This window comes from Acipenser ruthenus, chromosome 22 (genome assembly GCF_902713425.1).
Source record: "Acipenser ruthenus chromosome 22, fAciRut3.2 maternal haplotype, whole genome shotgun sequence".
Lineage (NCBI taxonomy): Eukaryota > Metazoa > Chordata > Actinopteri > Acipenseriformes > Acipenseridae > Acipenser > Acipenser ruthenus.
In genome coordinates this window covers 4,521,876-4,539,983 of record NC_081210.1, presented here as the reverse complement: position 1 = coordinate 4,539,983, position 18,108 = coordinate 4,521,876, and the positions used below count along the sequence as shown (strand labels likewise).

Sequence of the window (18,108 nt, the reverse complement as noted above, 5' to 3'; positions counted from 1 at the left end):
AATATACTTTATACCATATAGCTCTACGTTCTTTGTATATTACAGTACTGAGCACCCATTGACATTTTAATTCTGTTCCTTACACAGCTATTAAGGGGTTAACAGAAAGGATAATGGAAGTGAGTTGCTTAGGCAAGAGAGAAAAAAAAAACATGGAATAGATTAAAATGTAAATTAGAAAAGGTTTTCTTTGTGTCTATCCATTCAGATTATAGCAGAAAGAAGTCCCTTTGGGAGGGTGACCATCTGGACTTAACTGAGCAGTCTATACCAACCGATAACACACACACAGTTGCACACGTGCACTTCTGGGGTCCTGGGCAGAGGCAGGATCACTTACAGCTCCCCCATTCGCTCATTACACTGCAGACACCTATTACAGCTCGTTATCCTCCTCCTGCACCTCGAACAAAGAGAGTCTGAGTCCCAGAGACCAGGCGATTGCTCAAGCTCCATCGTTCCCTTTCCTATGAGCGTCACAAGGGGGGAATCAGTAGTCATTTCCCAGCACTTGCTTTAGTCATTCTATTTTAACTGCTACCAATTATTTTCTATTATTTAATAAGAGTTATTTACCATTGAAGCAGGGTTATATTAATTAAATAATGATATTAATTATTAAAGGTAATATTACTTAAAGAAGTAACTGTGGTAATGTTCTGTTTGTGAGATTAGGTTGTATGTTTGTATTACTTGTTTATTAAATATGTTACTATAAGTTAAACAAAAGAACAAACTAATCCCAGGTCCAAAACATAAATAACTTAGAAGAAAAATCTGTTTGATTGAATATCATTTTTATTTTTATTTTTATCGGAGACAGTTTGAACTCAGAACCGGGCTAAATCAACTCAGCTCACCAGGAACTTGAACTTGGTGTATATTGACAATACCAAACCACAATTCTAAGAGAATCTGTTAACCCTTACAAAAAAAGCACACACCATTGTCTTTGTTGTATGTTTAGTGACAAAAGAAGGCATTTTTCAAGCTGTGTGAGAGTACATGTGATTGATACTGCTAACATGGTTAGCATTATTGATGTTGTGGTGGAAACAGAGGGTTACAATAATATCTCAGGTGAGGAAAGATCTGACAATCTATTCATTAGTGCATGTCCACAGGATATTGAGATTGAGACCTCGGCAGGACCCCCCCCCCCCCCCCCCTCTCCCCCCCGGGATTCCACCGGGATCCAGCAGCTTCTGCATATCCTCCCCACCCCTCTCATCTTGAGCTCTGTGGGGGTGGGGAGACATGGATAAAAAATGAGTATCATACAAGTCGGCGCAATGATGTGACAAACAGGACCAGGGTAGGCTTTGTTTTCTTCTTCCTGCTACTTGCATAATATCCTTTAATCACACTGCTTGTTTCTCAATCTTCTCCGAAGAGTACACTTTAGCAGGATGCAATCTGTGTATTGCTGGTGTGAGCAGCTGCGCTGGCCAGCAGAGAAAAACTGTATTCTCCTGCAGCATGTGCTGAGCCACTCAGCGAGACTGATGGTAAATAGCTGTCTTCAGATGGTGTTTCTTTCTGGATATGGTCATTAATCATAATGAATAAGGATGTTCCAGGGTCAAATCACTGACAAGAAAGAGTGAAAAGCTTTGGGTGTACTGGATAAATAGATCTCTCCAGGCAATGATATGAATAATGTTATAATGAAGAATTAGGACCTACATCCACAGCATATGGAATACAATGATGTAACATATGCACATAATTGCAATAACAGTTCCCAAGATATAGCGTTCAATAGCTCAGCCTTTGAATGCTTTGGTATATATATAAAAGTACTATGAATGTAGCATACAATGAATTCACTGTCAAACCAGCCATAGCTGGCTGGAATGTATTGGATATTTTTGCTGTGTGTGTGTTATTTCAGTTACATTTGCTTGCCTAGCTAACATTAGGACACGATAAGATAATTCAATACTTATGATGGACTAGACAAACACAATGAAAGGTTATTTTAAAAAGAATATTTGTATTCAGAATGTTACTAGAAAACAACATGTTTTCACTGCTAGTGAGGAATTCGATTTTTTGGAACACACCCATAACTTTTCAACAGAAACTTCTATCACTGCTGTAATAATCTAATACATACAAAAGGGGAAATAATAAACTTCAATATCAGTGCAAAAAAAGTCTGGTTGTTATTGCTGAAGCCATGTAATGTGACATTTTTAATTATTTTTTATTTTAAGGAAACTTTGCTACACTGGTATATAAAAGAGATCTGGTCTCTCTAGACAGGGTCAAAGATCTTGAATCATCACTATAAAGTAATCAACAGAAACATATAGAAATTAAAGTTACAATAAATGAATCCATAATTTCACAATTAAAATCAATCGTGATATTTTGTTTTCGGTTCTCTTATAGCTGTAAAAAAAAAAAATGCTAATTGCATTGCTCCCTAAAATATATTTCTTATTCAGGTGACTATCCTGTCCCTTTGTAAAACTATATAAAAGCGCTACTAGCTTAATTTCCTCATCTCCACAGCCTCAGGCCTGGACAGTTTTTGTTCTATAGAAGAGAAGATCAGTCTGTTTTAATGTTCTTGTGTTTCCAGGGGTAAATGAGTTCCCCGATGAACAGTTTCTTGCACAGCGCCCCCCAAGAGTCCTTTGGGTAGCAGCTGTATGTCAGTGTCCTGTACCACTGCAGCACTGCGCTGTACGTCAAGGGATTAATCTGTGGGCACACAGAAGGAAAATGGGTTTAGGCAAATCTGAAAATCCTAATTCTGCCCCAAATAGAGAGCAGGGATTTTGTTAAAAGGCATTAATGCAAACTCTGACAAGCATGATAATGTTCGATGTAACCATTAAAAATGTTAGCAATTTACAAACATTCTGGTTACTGCGTTTAAACACAGACCCTCTCAAATTGGCATGAAGGAATCTCAAAAATCCTTTTTACATACCTCCATAAGTAAGTGAAGTGGCCTCTCTGACTCTTGTTCCAACACACGAAACTTCACTCCAGCTGTTAAAACAAGGAAAATATAGTATTACCACCCTAATGAATGTACACTCCAGTGTCCACTGTGACATATTAGGCATTTATTTTCAATTTTGTATTACTATTATTGATGATGATGAATAACCTGGTCAGTGTTTAAGATGCCATAATATTTATGCATTCATTCTTGTATCACTGTATTTAAAGTCAATTAACTGCAGCTCGATGGTGAGATTACCTGCCAGTCTATAGGATCTGCAGATCCTGAGCCCCATAGCGAAGAGAGGGAATGAGTTTATAAAATCCACACAGAGGTGAAGCAGACCCTGGAACAACACCACCAGCAGGCGGAGCTAGAGAGTCAATGGAATACAAATTGAAAATGAATTCATGTAGTTTTGGTAATTTAATCAATGTCTTTGCTTAAATCTCGTTAAAATCACTACCTTCATTCTAATAATGATCATCTACTAGCCATACCACTATTAGACAATTATCGTGAACACCAGCTTTGAAAATGTTTGCATGTTTATTAATTAAATAAAAAATGCTACCTATGAACAGTTCAGTGTACAGTGTATAAAACCGAGAATATGCCTTTTCACATGCTAGACATGTCCTGCCCCACTACTCCCCCTTGCGGAGAGCAGGTATAGCCCAGTGCTTACCAGAGTGAAGACCAGGTAATAGAGCGCTGTGGTTGGCAATAGGAACAGGAGAATGGTGAACAGTAGAGTCCCAATGAACAGCTGAAAAACACAAAGTTTCCTGGTTTGAAATGGCACAAAGACATTCAAAGTCTTTTCTAAGTGAATATCATTCTAATTTAGTAAACCTCCCCTCTATCCTGCCAAGGACCAGCAGGCCAGTCTCCTGTCTGGACCACAGGGGACACACACACCAAGTAAGGAAGCTCTTTGGTCAGTTCTGTGACTTACCTGGTCCAGGTCATAAGAACAGGAGTCCACACGTTGCCTCAGTACATTCCATTTCTTTCCACGAAACAGCCGCCACAGAGAGGACAGCCCATAGATCTTTAGACAGTAGAGTCTGTGGGAATCAGCGAAACACAGTTCAGGGTACATATAGGGCCTATTGATTTTTATACTATCTTACAAGGATGATTACAACAATAAGCAGAGACATTTTGTTTTTACTTTTATAACATTCTTCCTCCAGTGTGGTTGATTCTTTGACACAATCGCAATGGTTTTTATATTTTACCCACATTAATAGAGTACAATGGTTTCCAGAAGCATGCAGCAATACGACATTAATACAATCAGCTGGTCGGTGCGTTGCTGGAAAATAGGGGGCGTTCCACAGCAATACTGAACTTTCTCCCCACACTACATCTATTGTTTTCTCCTAATTTAGGAACCTGTTGCTACCTGGGGTTAGTTATATACTGCAACCAACATCCTCACACAGGGGAAGTACAAGTTCCCAGCGATAACTCACTACTACTGTATTACAGAATAAACATTATTTTCCCCATTGAAATGCAACTATCGACTGTTAACAGAACAATACCAGTCATGCAACTCAGGTTAGTCTCACTACCCAGAAAATCGAAAGCAGATGAAACTTCTTCACAGAAGGAGAGTCATTTGTCAGGGATGACAAATTAGGATTGGACCCCTACTAGTAAGAACCGTATCTTTATCACAGTTAACATACAACTCGGGGGTTCAAGCGCCCTCTGCAGGCAAGCTCTTTATACTTGCCAGAAGGATTGAAGAGCCAGGTGCTGCTAAAAGATTTGTTTATGAACTTTATAAAGGGCTTCTTACTGGTGGAAATTAAAAAGAAGGCAAGTTTGAAAGTATACTAGGAGGCAGATTCTGAAAAATATAAGCAGGACAAAATACCCAGCGTTTGGGGGTGGGGTTCAAGCAGCTGCCACCTCTTCCAGCAGCTCTTATGAGGAAATAAGCAAGGTGATGCCTCTGGGAAATAATTTGGGACAAACTGTCCACAGCAGATGTCATAGAAGCCCCACTGTTTTCACTGCAGTTCATGTCTTACCTGGCTCCATAGACGTAGAAGCAGTAAATGTGGAATGTCAGCAAGGCAACAATATCAGAGAGGACAGAGAGTGCAAAGGTCAGCCCCAGGCAGGCAGAGAGGCCCACGTACCACAGGATCATCCCAATGAATGGGGAGAGTAGGTGAATATAACCTGCAATCCAAGGAGAAGAAACATACATTATTCAAAAAACATTGAATTTATACCTGGTAAAAGATGCTGGATAGACAGCATTATAGAATGAACCCTGAAGCCACATGCTTCTCTTTTCTATCAATTTTATAATTCTCCTTCAGATATAATGAGGGGTCTTAGTATTGTCCTGGTACTCACTAATCCACAGATGGATGTGGTACAGGAAGAATCTTCCCAGCACCTGGTCCAAAGCCCGATTCATCTTCAGCCCAGCCGGTGCTCCCATCAACCACTTTAGCAGCTCCTGAAGCTCCTCTGCGATGTGCTGCAATAGAACCACAAACAGCACATGAGAAACCAGAGGGTTTAAGGTAGGGTCTCCCTTAGTTCAACATTTATAAACTACCGTATATCTTTTGCATATACAGTATTACATATCAGCGCTTTCCTGGTGAAGTTGCTCTGGAACAAATTGCTAAGAACAGCAATACTTTTTATATCGTAGTACCTAATAAAAAAAATAAAATAAGAAGATATTGATTTATTATAAACCTGAGGTGCTGTATATTTTAAAATGATTTCCTTTTATCTAGATGTAAATGGACTTACATCAGCAACAGGAACCAGAGTTTCGGCAAGCTGCCCGATTCGATTCTCTCTGTAGAGCCAGGAGACGAGTAGGAGCCCCAGAGCCACATCGACCAGGAACGAAACAAAGATATTTGCCTTTCTGAAGAAGGATAAATCAAGTAAAGATCAAGGAAGGTGGCATTTCCATAATAAAACTATCTAGAATCCGCTGTAAACAAATTTAAGGAATAACTAAGCTTTACTGGTATAAAATGGGAGGGCACCTCATGAACTCTGTGTGGTCCTCTGCCTTCCTGGGGACACTGATCGTCTGCAGGTGCTCTGCCCGATGACTCAGTTGGATGCAGGAAGACAATTTGCTGGACACAAAACGCATTGGCCACAGGTTCAGGATCCTAAAGGAGAGTGGAATTGAAGGAGTTTTGCAATACATTTGCTCTAAATCCTCCCTCTGAAAATATTCTGACCAATCTGCACCCAGGGGCTAGACCTGCTCACTCTGGAATGGCTTATTCCCCCAGGTCTACTTTAAATTACTTGGCTATTATTTAACAGCCTTCTACTCTACAGATGTAGGTAGACTAAACAGGCCAGTAGGTTAGATATATAAGTCCAAAATTAACTGAAAATGCCATTGTTTCCTCACCTGCTTTTGCACACCCAATACCAGATGGACAGCAGCCATGCGAGTACTAGACACACTGGCACAGAGGCTTGCTTGGAAAGCTCCACTAGAATACTGCCCTCTCTGCCCTCTGACTGCCAGTGGGTGAGCTTGAATGGCCCTTCGTCGTACTTGTCTATGTAGAAGAGCGCCTGGCTCTGGGATACAGTCTGGAAGACCAGCCTGAGTTCGGACAGCTCTGTCTGGGGGTTGAGAATCCCTCCCTGGGCCGGGTGCAGCTGGGACAGCATGACCTTGCACTGATCATAGTGGATACAGATCACCTGATCACCCTTGTCCTCCTTATCACCAGACTCGAACACCTTGCTGCCTCGGGAGTTCACTAGACAGCTGAAGCGCTTCTTTCCTTTCTCACTGCTCAGCTGGAGCCAGCGTTCATGTGGGAAAATGGTGCTCAGATCCTTCAGAAAACTCTGTACTCTCTCCTGGTCCTCCGAAGGCTTGCACCAGGAGCCCAGAACAGTCAGGTCCACCTGGGTTAGACTCTGGAGCTGGTTCAGATACTGCTTTACCTGGCCAGGGATGAAGGGGAAGTGGATCACAGCCAGCACAACGGCAGAGTTATGTCCTGGAAGCCACCGGCCGATCAGGAGACCGCTATCTGCCGCGTTGCAACACTGGGGGAAGAAGATCTTCAGCACCATGATTTCTGATTCCTTCTGGCAAAACAGACCCTCTGAATATTCCTGGCTAAAACTGGACAAGCTGCTAGAAAAGAAGAAAAAAAAATCACAAATTTGCCCTGTGGCTAATAACAACACACTTCATATCGGTTACAACAGAAAAAATCATGACAATAAAATAGATATTATTATTAGTCTGATAATTGCATAATATTAACCTAGCTTTAAGACAATACAAAGGAATCACAAACTCAGATGGCCGTCCACATTGCACTCTCATTAACATCAACGAAGTTTTGATTTTTGCCTTGGTTTCGGTGTCCTTTCTGTCCTTCAAGGTTATGCGTTTCCATAGAAACAACAACAAAAAAGCCATGGGCAAAATTTGATTAATTTGTAAACTGTTTGAGCTCGACAACACAGTTCGTAATTTAACTAGAGAGACCCTTCTTTAATAAAACATAAACCTCATTTTCTAAATTGAAAACGAAAAAAAAAACGTCCAACCTTATTATTTGTTGAATGATGACGATTGACCTACTGTCCTCAGTAGGTCCACATTCTCTTTCTTGATTTTTCGTAATAACATATAGACAACATTGGTTATTATACAAAATTCTTTAAAAACCGCAACTGTATTTTAAGTAAAATTGCAGCATTGATGGCTTAAGTACTGCAAGTAAAATTTGATCATTTATTTTTTTGTCGGTAAGGTAACAATAATAATAATAATAATAATAATAATAATAATAATAATAATAATAATACAAAGATCTACGTTCTTATTTTCAGTGTCAACGAAATAAGTACTGTTGTTGCTCGTGTATTTAATCATTGATACTATTGCACAAAAGACGACCAGGAAGGATTAAATGAATTCCACTTAAATTAACTGGGGGTCGCCATATTTGTTGTTATGTGAAAGGGGTCCGTCATCCATACAGCTCCTCTTTGCCGACTGTGCTGCATTATATGCTTCCGACTACAAATTAATCTGTAATCTTTATTTTTCCAAAACGAGGGTGACCCCTAGTGGTGTGCAATATAAATAACACGAACTTCTTATTGACCTTATTCTTACAAAATAACTGCAACAGTAAACAAACAAACATATATATATATATATATATATATATATATATATATATATATATATATATATATATATATAGACTTAATTCAGAATATAAGAACCAGTTCAAAATAGATGAGTGAATCTGAGAGTCACCACTAAATACAGAGAATATTGTAATAGACCATTTCACACAATACAATTGCACAATGGACTTCATGATTTTCCCATAACTTATACTTGGCATATTTAGCACCGGGTTTACCATTCTGTACCATAGTTGTTTTACTATGCTTTCACTTGGCTGTAACACACTTTACGCTGCCTGTACTGTGATGGTGCAATAAGCACCTTTTAAAATGGAAAACTATAACTTAAGTAAGAAATCAAATTCCAGAGAGCTCAGCAGTAGAGCAAACGTACCCAACAGAGAGACAGAACGAGTCAGCGAGTGATATTGGATTTGAAACTATGTCCAATCTCCTATCTTCCAGTTATGTGCTCTAACCCTGAGGTTTCTTTTTTGTTTAATAATTGAGAGGTAAAATACTCTTGTACTCACCTGCAGTGCTGTGTGATAGAAGGGGCTCAGGGTGTCTTCTCTGCAGTGTGAATGCTGTGTCTGTGCGTGTCTGAAGGATTCTCGTTGTACAGTACTGTATGACTCGACAGTAAAAAGAGCGGGCTTGGCGACAGTCTCTAGACCTGATAACACAGAAATGATAAGCCCTACTGCTACTCTGAGAAGATTCTATTCTAACTTGCAGTCAAGAAAAACACATATGAGAAAATGGCAATCACTTTATTTTAGGTTTATTTAATTACAGGAGATTCGTGATTAATCTAAATAAAATATTTCATAAAAAAAAATGATCTCCATAAAAATAAGAATTTAGCACTGTGACTGTTTGATTTTTCCTCCTATGAGCATGCATTCTCCCTTGAGCATGCTTGCCCTTTCTCCATGGTGAAGACGGAAAGCATGTTCGTTTCTAAAAAGAATGCAGGCTCATACAGATGGTGATGGCTGGGGGGTGCTTTCCTATTTCTAGAAAGGGTTGCCGCGGTTCTCTGGGTGTGTTGCACAAGCTTCTCATTCTGATATAACCTTATCAACAAGGTCTCCTTAAGTCATAAACAGGATCAGTAAGCACACTGCTCAAAGCTGACTTATCTATCATGGCAAACCTCGCCCAGCAGTTGCTGACTACCCTATACAGTGTTCTACTGCCTTGGCTGCCAAGTTCCAAGCTGTTAAGTTTCACACAGTCTCCCTTAAATGATCATTTTCAAATATGCCAAGTTTGTACAACCTAGAGTAACAGGTTACTACATGGTGCACAATCATCAGAGGTACACATATGTGTATGTGTATAAGAATAAACAAAACCTCTTGTGAAACAAATACAATTGTTTAAATTACAGTATTCACCTGCAACATAAAGTGCGTAAAAACTACATTACCCAGGTTCACGTTCGGAGTCCCAGTGGATCATGGGTAGCTAATAGGAGAAACCCAACAGCTCCGCGTCAATAATAAAGACGCTTGTATTTTTATTCCAGTTTAATGTATTATAATTAAGTGGCACCACTAACAGGGTATGTTGAGTTTCTGGGTAACCGGTCTGTCAGTTTCGTAGATGTTGATGTACTTTAATCACCTTTATGTATACAGCAGAGTAGACGTTTCTTTTTGTAAATGTCTCGTTAAAGTTCAGTGTAATTTTTCATTGCTGCCGCATGGTGGGGTTAGTACACAACAGCTGAATAACAGCTTTATTGCAGTGTAAATTGCCATGAAAAATGAATTACATGAACAGTTTTTCAGTTCGTTTTTAAACATTTTAGAACACTGTTGTGTTATTATTATTTGTTTTTTTGTTTCCTTGTTATATGTTCTGTAAACTGTTGAGGTGTCAAGTGGAACATGAACACTGGTAAGAAATGCACAGTATTTGATACAAATTGTCCAAAATGAAGTGCAGTGAGGCAGAGGTCTTATTTCTCTGCTTGCTACTTGAACAAACAGCTGTTACGCAAAGCTCTTTCTATCAAATCAAGTATCTCTATTAAATGCAGAAAGCATACTAGAAAAAGTGGGTTATTTTTCCTTTCTGTTTTGTGGCCTTTGTCAGTGTGCTGGGATCTAATTATACAGGCTAAGTCTTAAGCACATACATTTCCATATTTTTTTAGGTTTTATTACAGTACCTTTTTTTATTTAAATACCTGCAGCATGAAGCCACAATGACAGAACCCTTGGACGAGTTGTAATGATGCCTTGGCTGAGGTTCTGGGAGCAGAGGAAAGAACAGTTTGTCATAAAAACGACCTCCTGGTACTTAATATATTTATTTCTTCGCATACCAATACAAATACTGATCAAGGGATTCTGACTGCAATAGATCAGAAGTCTTTTTGCTTTACTCCTGCAGTATATTTTGTAAGTTGTGTGGTTTCTCTTGTTCTTCTCCAGCCCTCGGGGGACTTTGTGAACCTGACAGAGTGTGGCTGTCATCTCTGAGGGGACTAGAGGTCTGGTACGTGTGGGAAGCATGTGATCAATGTCATTTTGCATGGAAGACACCACACCAGGCTGCTGCCTAATTTGTTGTTTACATGCCCCTTCCAGGTGCTGGGGTGCTGGAGCTGGGCAGTGGTGTGGGGCTGACCGGCATGGCTCTGTGTAAATCCTGCAGCCCCAGGAGGTGCACATTCAGTGACTGCCACCCCACTGCTTCAGCAGCTGCAGAACAACGTGAGGCTCAATGGCCTGCCTCTAAGGGGGTGCTCTGGGGCTGACTGGAGCTCAGCCAGTGTGGAGGTGGCAGTGGAGGGACTGGACTGGACAGCTGTATCTCAGGAGCAGCTTTGGGATCGTCAGGCTGATGTTGTGATAGCCTCAGGTAGAGCACACAACTATGGTATAAATGTGGGCAGCACACGGGTGCCCAAGAGACCATTTGTCTGTCTCTGTTGGCATGTTGGTGCATGTACAGTATCTATTTCTGTCGCTAATCAGCGTTTAGTATGTCACAATATATATGCAAGCTGCAAAATAAGATCAAGTGATTATTAATAATACTGTTTTGTTAAAAAGTAATTACATTTATTGTATGTTACGACCATATTTATCATGTAAGCATGTTTTGTGACTCATCTTCATAGTATGAATGGTTTTGTCTATGTCTGCATCTTAGTGTCTACACGTGCCTGTTTCATGGATAAAAAGACATCCACACACCTGTAACTAAATAATCTACATATAACTTATTCATATCTGTAACATGGTATTAGAACTTCATTCTGTCTTGCTATTCTCTTTGGATTTCTCATACAGATGTGGTTTATGATCCAGAGATTGTGTGCTGTCTTGTGGGGCTGCTTCTAGGACAGCATCCTTGAAGTTCACTTTGCATCCACAATCTGCACCCCAGAGACGTACAGCCTCTACAAGACAGAACTCAGTAAGTAGGAAATAGAACAGGAGCTGTGATCTAGCCATCTTTTTATATTTCTAGAATTTTAGCAGCTGTCAAGCCATATTATTTACCACTGCAAACTTGTCACAGCAGTCAGAAATATCCATTGAGGAGGTCGTGAGAAGTACTGTCTGAAGACATTTTCAACTCATTACACAACTCCAAGGACGCCCGACAGCTTCGACGTGGTCCGTACATTAAGAAAACACCTTGCGTACATTCCTGAGGATTACAGACCTTCCTTGCACCGTGATGTCATTTAACACTGCAGACTGCTTGACGTGCTGTTTTTCTGTGGATATTTTTTTGACAGCTATGAGTTTTCCTCGACAGTCTTGGCATTAGTAGCAGAGCGTAGCAGACAGTCTAACATTGATGCAGAAGTTTTTTTTTGTTTGTTTGTTTTTTAAGTTGGGACAATTAGGATGCTGTAGCGGTGCCCCTGGGATGTGAATTCCACCTGGAGATGTTGACAGGTTTTTGAGCTCAGGAAGTCACAGCAGGATGGGTTGTCATTCAGTCCCATTTACCAGAGTCCTGCAGTAAATTAGTTTTCAGAAGCCATGTCCGGTCAACATTCCTGAGCCAACAGTGTTTGGCACTGCGATCACACTCCACAAACAAACAATCGTGGTGCCTGTGTACAACCTAGCATACATTTCTGTTTCTCTGTCGGGCACTGTACTAAGTTTCAAAATAAAAAGCAACTGGTCTAATGTAGTTGTTGCAATTAAAATTAAACTACAAGTAAATTCCAACATGAATGACAGGGAGAGCATTGACTTATAATAACAAGGTAATCATTTAATGCCAGTCTCATTAATTTTGTTCAAGCAATAGACATTTAACAGGTTATTTCACCACTACATGAATGCACATTGTAGCCTCCGTCAGGTCATCTAACAAACTGTAAAGCTTCCAGAACTGCTAAAGCATGCCACACTGGTCACCTGTAAAGTGGTGCTGCTGCACCTGCCAGCTTCAACGCGGCTAAATTCCTGCAGATCTTGTCTAAAAGGCTGTTGATATGGAAACACTTATCCAAATATAATTGTAAACATCATGGCAAATTCATTGTTACAGTAGAAGTTCAACATACTTTCATTTCACGACAGCACGTTGTCCATACCACCAGGAACCTTTTAAACATTCATTAACAATGTAAATCGGAAACCGCCTGCAATTTTATAATTTTTTCACAGGTTAGGGAGAAACAAGACACAACTTTGTAAGTTTTGTATACAACATGGTTAATTGGTCTGAAATAGGGAATAATATGAAGTATAAAGTATCTGGTGGCTGCTGTTGAGTATGGTTAATGCAGGGTCAGTTAAAACTGTTTGTCCATAAGCCGGTTCTCTCTCGTTTGGGTGCCTGGGATCCCTTTCAATTTTGCCGCAGTGCTATGTGTCAGCTGTCAGAAGAGGAAGAACAGTCCGGTCCCAACTCTCGTCCCACCGAAGCTGTCTAGACTCCCTGAGGTTCCTCCTGAAGGTACTCAGCTTGCCATGAGTGCTGGGAAAGTCAGCAAGCAGTGTCTGGAAGTGCAAAACAAACAGGATTGCAGTCAGCAGCCTATACCCAGCCTATATAACCGGGTCAAAAAAGTCCAGTTCAGGTGTAAGTCATGTTGAAGGTTATCTAAAGTACAAGTGGACCAAACCCCAAATAATGTTAAGTACCCTGAACTTGGATGATCAGTTAAATTTTCCATACCTTTAGCTGCTCAGCTAATTCTTGTGAGTCCTTAAATATCAATCCATTCACTTCATGCTTCACAAGTTCATGTAAACTGTGAAAAGGGAAATGAGAGAGAAGGTTTATGTTTCATGCAACCAAGCTGTGCATTTCTTTTATCAGAAGCACCCTGGTCTTGCCCGCATCTTCTGGGAATGGGAGCAATGCTCTCGCCCTCCACACTATGTATGTACTTGCTCGTATCTGTTACGTTATCCATTTACATGCTTATGAATAAACTCTGCTTTACTTGATCTGTCCTGCCTCCGATTGACAAAAGGTCTAAAAGGAAATCCCGATGTTTTCCTAGAGAAAGCCGAATACCAAGGGTTCTCCTTTGTGCTCACCATTTGAAATGTATAGCACAGACAGGGAGACAGCAGCCAAACATGTCCACCACCTTCATAGGCAGGTCAAGGCCGCTGGACGATTTGTGGAGACACACCCCGAGGTCAGCAGATCCTGCAGAAACAAGCAAAACCAAACGGAGAGACGACTCTTGTTTCGTGAACAGAAATATGTATACAGACACCAATAGTCTCATACTATGCAGGATACAAAAATACCCACACTGCAAAATTATTTTTATAAAACAAAACTATATATATATATAATTTATTTATATTTATTTATTGAAGGATTTACCTAGCAAGACTGGATAATCTTCAGCTTCCAACCATGGTGTGCAAATCTGTACATGTTTGAAATGCATTTTATTAATCTGTGTTTTGTAGTATTCCTTCAGAGGACCTCTGCCTAAAAATACAAACCAAAACCAACATTGAAAAACGAGCATTTTTAAATTCCCACATACTTTCTGCAAGTCTGGGTTTGCTTGTGCTGTAGAGTAAGTAGAGAGTGTGGTGCTTGACACCTATTGATTTGGAGTGTGAAAAAGCTAGGGCGAGCCGTTAGTGCATTTGCCTTTGTTACTATAAAACTGTACCTGTTATGACACAGACCAACAAAGGCAATGTGACCCCATTGTTGATGAACTGTTCATAATCTGTTTAAAAGAAATAAACACAGGACAATGTTAAAGGGAAACTGCATCACAGACTTGAATATCAGTTTTCAGAATTTACCATTTTGAAAGGTTTAAAGAGGCCTGTCCCTACCTTCGAGAGCCTTCAGAAGAATGGAGAAGTCTTCATCCTCTGCAAAACAAAAAAAAGAGAGATATGATTGTATGAAATAAACTCATATACTACATTAAACCAAACACGTAGCACAGAAACAACATTTTGCATAAACAGTTCAAAGGCTTAGAGCCTTTGTGCTCCTACTTTAACACTATTCAAATATGTCTGGAGACAGGGGAACATGGTGAAAATAGTACAAGCAGGATAGCAGTTCAGTGCCTACCTGTCCAGCTGGTGCTACTAAGCAGTAAGGCAGGACGGTGGGTGACGTGTCTCGCAGTCTTTGTGCTCGGATCCAGCTCTGTGAATGCAGTTCGTTCCTCTGTAGGAACGCCTACAGGCTCTCTCCTGCATTCAAGGCCCAAGTGTTACATTCTTTTGAATATTTACTTTACAATTTCAAATTTTTTTCTTCATTTAAGTGTTGAGGAATCTAGCAATGAACATTTTTTAATATTCAGTGATGGTGAATGAATCCCCCCCGTATCTCACTGTGGAATCTACATGTATCTTGCGTTCATTCAAATCCAACCACAGAATGGCCATGCAAATTGCATTTTTCTCCCACTCAAGTGAAAAACCAGCATAATAACACACTTTATTTCCAGTAAAAGTGATTTCATTTGCTTTAGTCTTGAATCTTGTATTCAGTTTTTATTTTCCTGTGTGTTTTCTAAACTGGTCAGTCTCTCATCTGGTCCCACTAACCTTTCTCCCTGGCTCAAGGATGAGAGCTGCTGCTACAAGAAAGCTTCTGGCTATTGCCTTCATCTGCTACACTACATAATAAGTAACACTCAAACATAAGTGCATTTTGACATACCTAAACGGTGAATAATCCTTGGCAAGCTTCATATACAATCTGTGCTGATCATCCAAGACGGCTTCTTTAAATATCGATGGAGGCTTGTCATAAAGGGTTGTAGCCCTGTTCAGAGACAATGGCTTTCATCAGAACACATTCACAATCCATTTCCTTAGCATTATTATACTGTTAGGAGCCCCCTTAGGTATAAAGGCTTTGCGACACGTACTTAATACTCCAGTTTTTCTGTAGATCTTCCTTCATGGCATTGGTGACGCAAAGGTTGTGATTAGAAAACCTTCCAAAAAACTTTTCATACCTGGCAGAAAGAACGAGATCAATAAAACTGATTGAGCTTCGGACACGCATGTATTGAGATCATCCTGAGTAAAGCGTCTCCTCGAAAATTAGGACAAAGAAGGCTGTACCAATCTATCAGCTGTTATGAGTAATACATTTGCTGGAAAACCAACAAAAGCACTTTGTAGCTAATGGCTGGCCTCTCAACTCAATTTTAAAATGCTTCTTCCTGCATACAATTAACAAAATTGACATCAAATGGCTCTCTATATAACTGTGATATTTTTCACCAGAAACAATTATATTATAGATCATCCTATAACAATGTAAACTACAGCATATATAACTTATTAAAAAAAAAAACTAAATACTGTATTGTACTAATATTTTTTATACGAACCACTTTGCAATCTGAACAATGGGGTGCTTCTCTCCATGAGTGAGTCCCATAATGGTGTACCCATAGTTGTGCCAGTCAATAACAAACTTGCTGCCCCGTACCACACAGACAGCCCATGTTACAGCTATACTGGGTAGTCCTGGAGGGTTCTGGAAGATACATAGGTAGAGGTATACGTTTGCATGTTATGCAGGGTGATTATTAGGTGTGTAACAACACACTAATCCCACGATAACATACGTATCAAGGTATGCAAGTGGCAATATAATATGCATCATGATAAATCACGAAAAAAAAAACTGGAAAACCATCACAAACAGGAAAATGCACACAAAGTACACAATTATATCGATTTGAAAGAGCAATTTTTTCTGCCATTTTGACCAACTTTGAAACGCTACCTGCATGAGAACATAGGACGGGAGATCAATCTTCTGCAACACATAGAACAGCTGCAGCGATTGCAGAATAACCTTTGCAACGTACCGGAAAATCGCTGGCCCGACTGCAAAACAGGTAAAAAAACTAATGAAACCGCTAGCCAAAAGCTAGTTCCACACACTCACATTAGCACTCATCTGAGACTAGGAACTCCAATATAAAACCAAACATAAGAGTTTTACTGTTGTAAAATTTAAAATATGAAACTTAATGTACGTGTTTAATGATATGAATTTGATTGTCAGTTTACTGTCTGAATCTACCATTTTGGAAACATCAAAATAAGTACATTCTAGTTGCTGTTGAATGTTTGCTCATATCCATGCAAATCATTTTCTGTTCCACTGCCACGTCACTACACCAGAGGACAGATATTGAATAAAAACGCATTACCTGTCAGCCCTCGAACTTCTGAAATAGGGACGATTTTGATCTTCTCATTGTCAAGCACAGCATTATGAGGCTTTGTACCTGAAAGTCGAGGTTTATTTTGTAAATTTTAAAAATGACACACTTGAATTATGAATTAATGGCTCAATTATTAAATCATTGCAAAATGAATAATGGGTTTATAGTAAAAGTTACACAATGTATTTGTAAAGCTGGGTAACAAGTTTTGGAAACTTAGTTGCAATGCTGAAAGTGTGATACGCGGTTAATGAGAACATGTCGAGTACCCACAACCACAATAAATATTTAAAGCAAATAAACTATATATATATAGACAAACACACACAGTGTTTAAAATTTACCAAGAAAGCCAACTAATGTTACGCTATATCCGTGCTTGCCGAAGGACACGGAATGGTACTGCATTCTGGGGCTGCGTCCGATGTCTCCCAGAACCAGCACGCAGACATTGAGACTGCTCGCGTTAGAAGCCTGGGACCCCAGTCGTGCTCTCAGCCACAAGAATGCGAGGGCAACGGCGAGGAGAACTAACCATACCAACCCGGTTCGGGTTAGCGAATAACCGCATACAAATCCCGCCGCCAGCAGCAGGACTAAAACGGGAACAGTGAAATATCCCCGATCGGCCATGTTTGTTATGTGTTGTCATAATGACGTAGCCTTACACGTGAGATGTTTTATTAAAGAGACAGTGTACATAATTACAGTGTATGTTACAGAAAGAGATATATGTTATTGTATGTTGTTCTGTTACACGATATGTATACTTTATTTGTTGATGCATTTCTGTGGCGGTGCATGCTTTTTATGAGGCTCTGCTTTATGAATACAAACGATGATCGTAGATACAGGTCCCTGACCTTAGCAAAATAGCTAACATTTCCATTCGTTCAAGTTTGAATTTCTAATAATGTATTATTATTATTATTATTATTATTATTATTAATAATAATAATAATAATTTTAAACAACACACAGCCATCTATTTATTTATCTACTTGATCCACAGTATACACAGTATGACACAAGTTCCCACGCTTTAGGTAAAGCTGGATTACAAAGCACAGCAAACCGAGTTCTAAGGTACTAGTGCGTTGTGGGACACTCGTGGGAGAGTTCCACTGCACGATGATAAGGCAGCCTCAAACGTTTAAACACGTGTCAAAACCCGATAACATGAACAGATACTCAAGAAGGCAACTATTAAATTCCAGTTGGGGGGGTGATCAAGTTTTTAGATACTATTAGAGACACAGACTCCACGTTGGCTTAA

At 39.7% G+C, this 18,108-nt stretch overlaps 2 protein-coding genes and 1 pseudogene across 6 annotated transcripts; 1 reads left to right on the top strand and 2 right to left on the bottom strand.

Moving 5' to 3' along the window:
• Positions 1 to 1,976: 1,976 nt before the first annotated feature.
• Positions 1,977 to 8,778, bottom strand: LOC117431459 (phosphatidylinositol N-acetylglucosaminyltransferase subunit Q-like). Of its 5 annotated transcripts, none has more exons than XM_034052380.3 (11): positions 8,680 to 8,778; positions 6,384 to 7,130; positions 6,001 to 6,132; positions 5,756 to 5,876; positions 5,345 to 5,471; positions 5,011 to 5,164; positions 3,921 to 4,032; positions 3,651 to 3,731; positions 3,221 to 3,335; positions 2,945 to 3,006; positions 1,977 to 2,712 (listed from the first exon to the last, which is right to left on the bottom strand). In XM_034052380.3, the coding sequence occupies exons 2-11, from the start codon at positions 7,064 to 7,066 to the stop codon at positions 2,560 to 2,562; spliced, it is 1,740 nt and encodes a 579-aa protein (XP_033908271.3). In that variant the 5' UTR covers positions 7,067 to 7,130; positions 8,680 to 8,778; the 3' UTR covers positions 1,977 to 2,559. The 5 variants fall into 5 exon arrangements, with proteins under 5 accessions (XP_033908271.3, XP_058851826.1, XP_033908269.3 ...); XM_058995843.1 differs by having other exon boundaries at positions 6,384 to 7,127; positions 8,680 to 8,760; XM_034052378.3 differs by lacking the exon at positions 8,680 to 8,778 and adding an exon at positions 7,553 to 8,013.
• A 991-nt stretch (positions 8,779 to 9,769) lies between these two features.
• LOC131699395 (protein-lysine N-methyltransferase EEF2KMT-like) lies at positions 9,770 to 12,307 on the top strand (annotated as a pseudogene).
• Positions 12,308 to 12,382: 75 nt separating this feature from the next.
• On the bottom strand, positions 12,383 to 17,483 carry alg1 (ALG1 chitobiosyldiphosphodolichol beta-mannosyltransferase). The gene is made up of 13 exons (XM_034052090.3): positions 17,177 to 17,483; positions 16,818 to 16,895; positions 16,385 to 16,488; positions 15,984 to 16,132; positions 15,513 to 15,602; positions 15,302 to 15,406; positions 14,702 to 14,826; positions 14,455 to 14,493; positions 14,283 to 14,342; positions 13,982 to 14,092; positions 13,684 to 13,798; positions 13,316 to 13,391; positions 12,383 to 13,137 (listed from the first exon to the last, which is right to left on the bottom strand). The coding sequence occupies exons 1-13, from the start codon at positions 17,463 to 17,465 to the stop codon at positions 13,003 to 13,005; spliced, it is 1,476 nt and encodes a 491-aa protein (XP_033907981.1). The 5' UTR covers positions 17,466 to 17,483; the 3' UTR covers positions 12,383 to 13,002.
• Between the last annotated feature and the right edge of the window lie 625 nt (positions 17,484 to 18,108).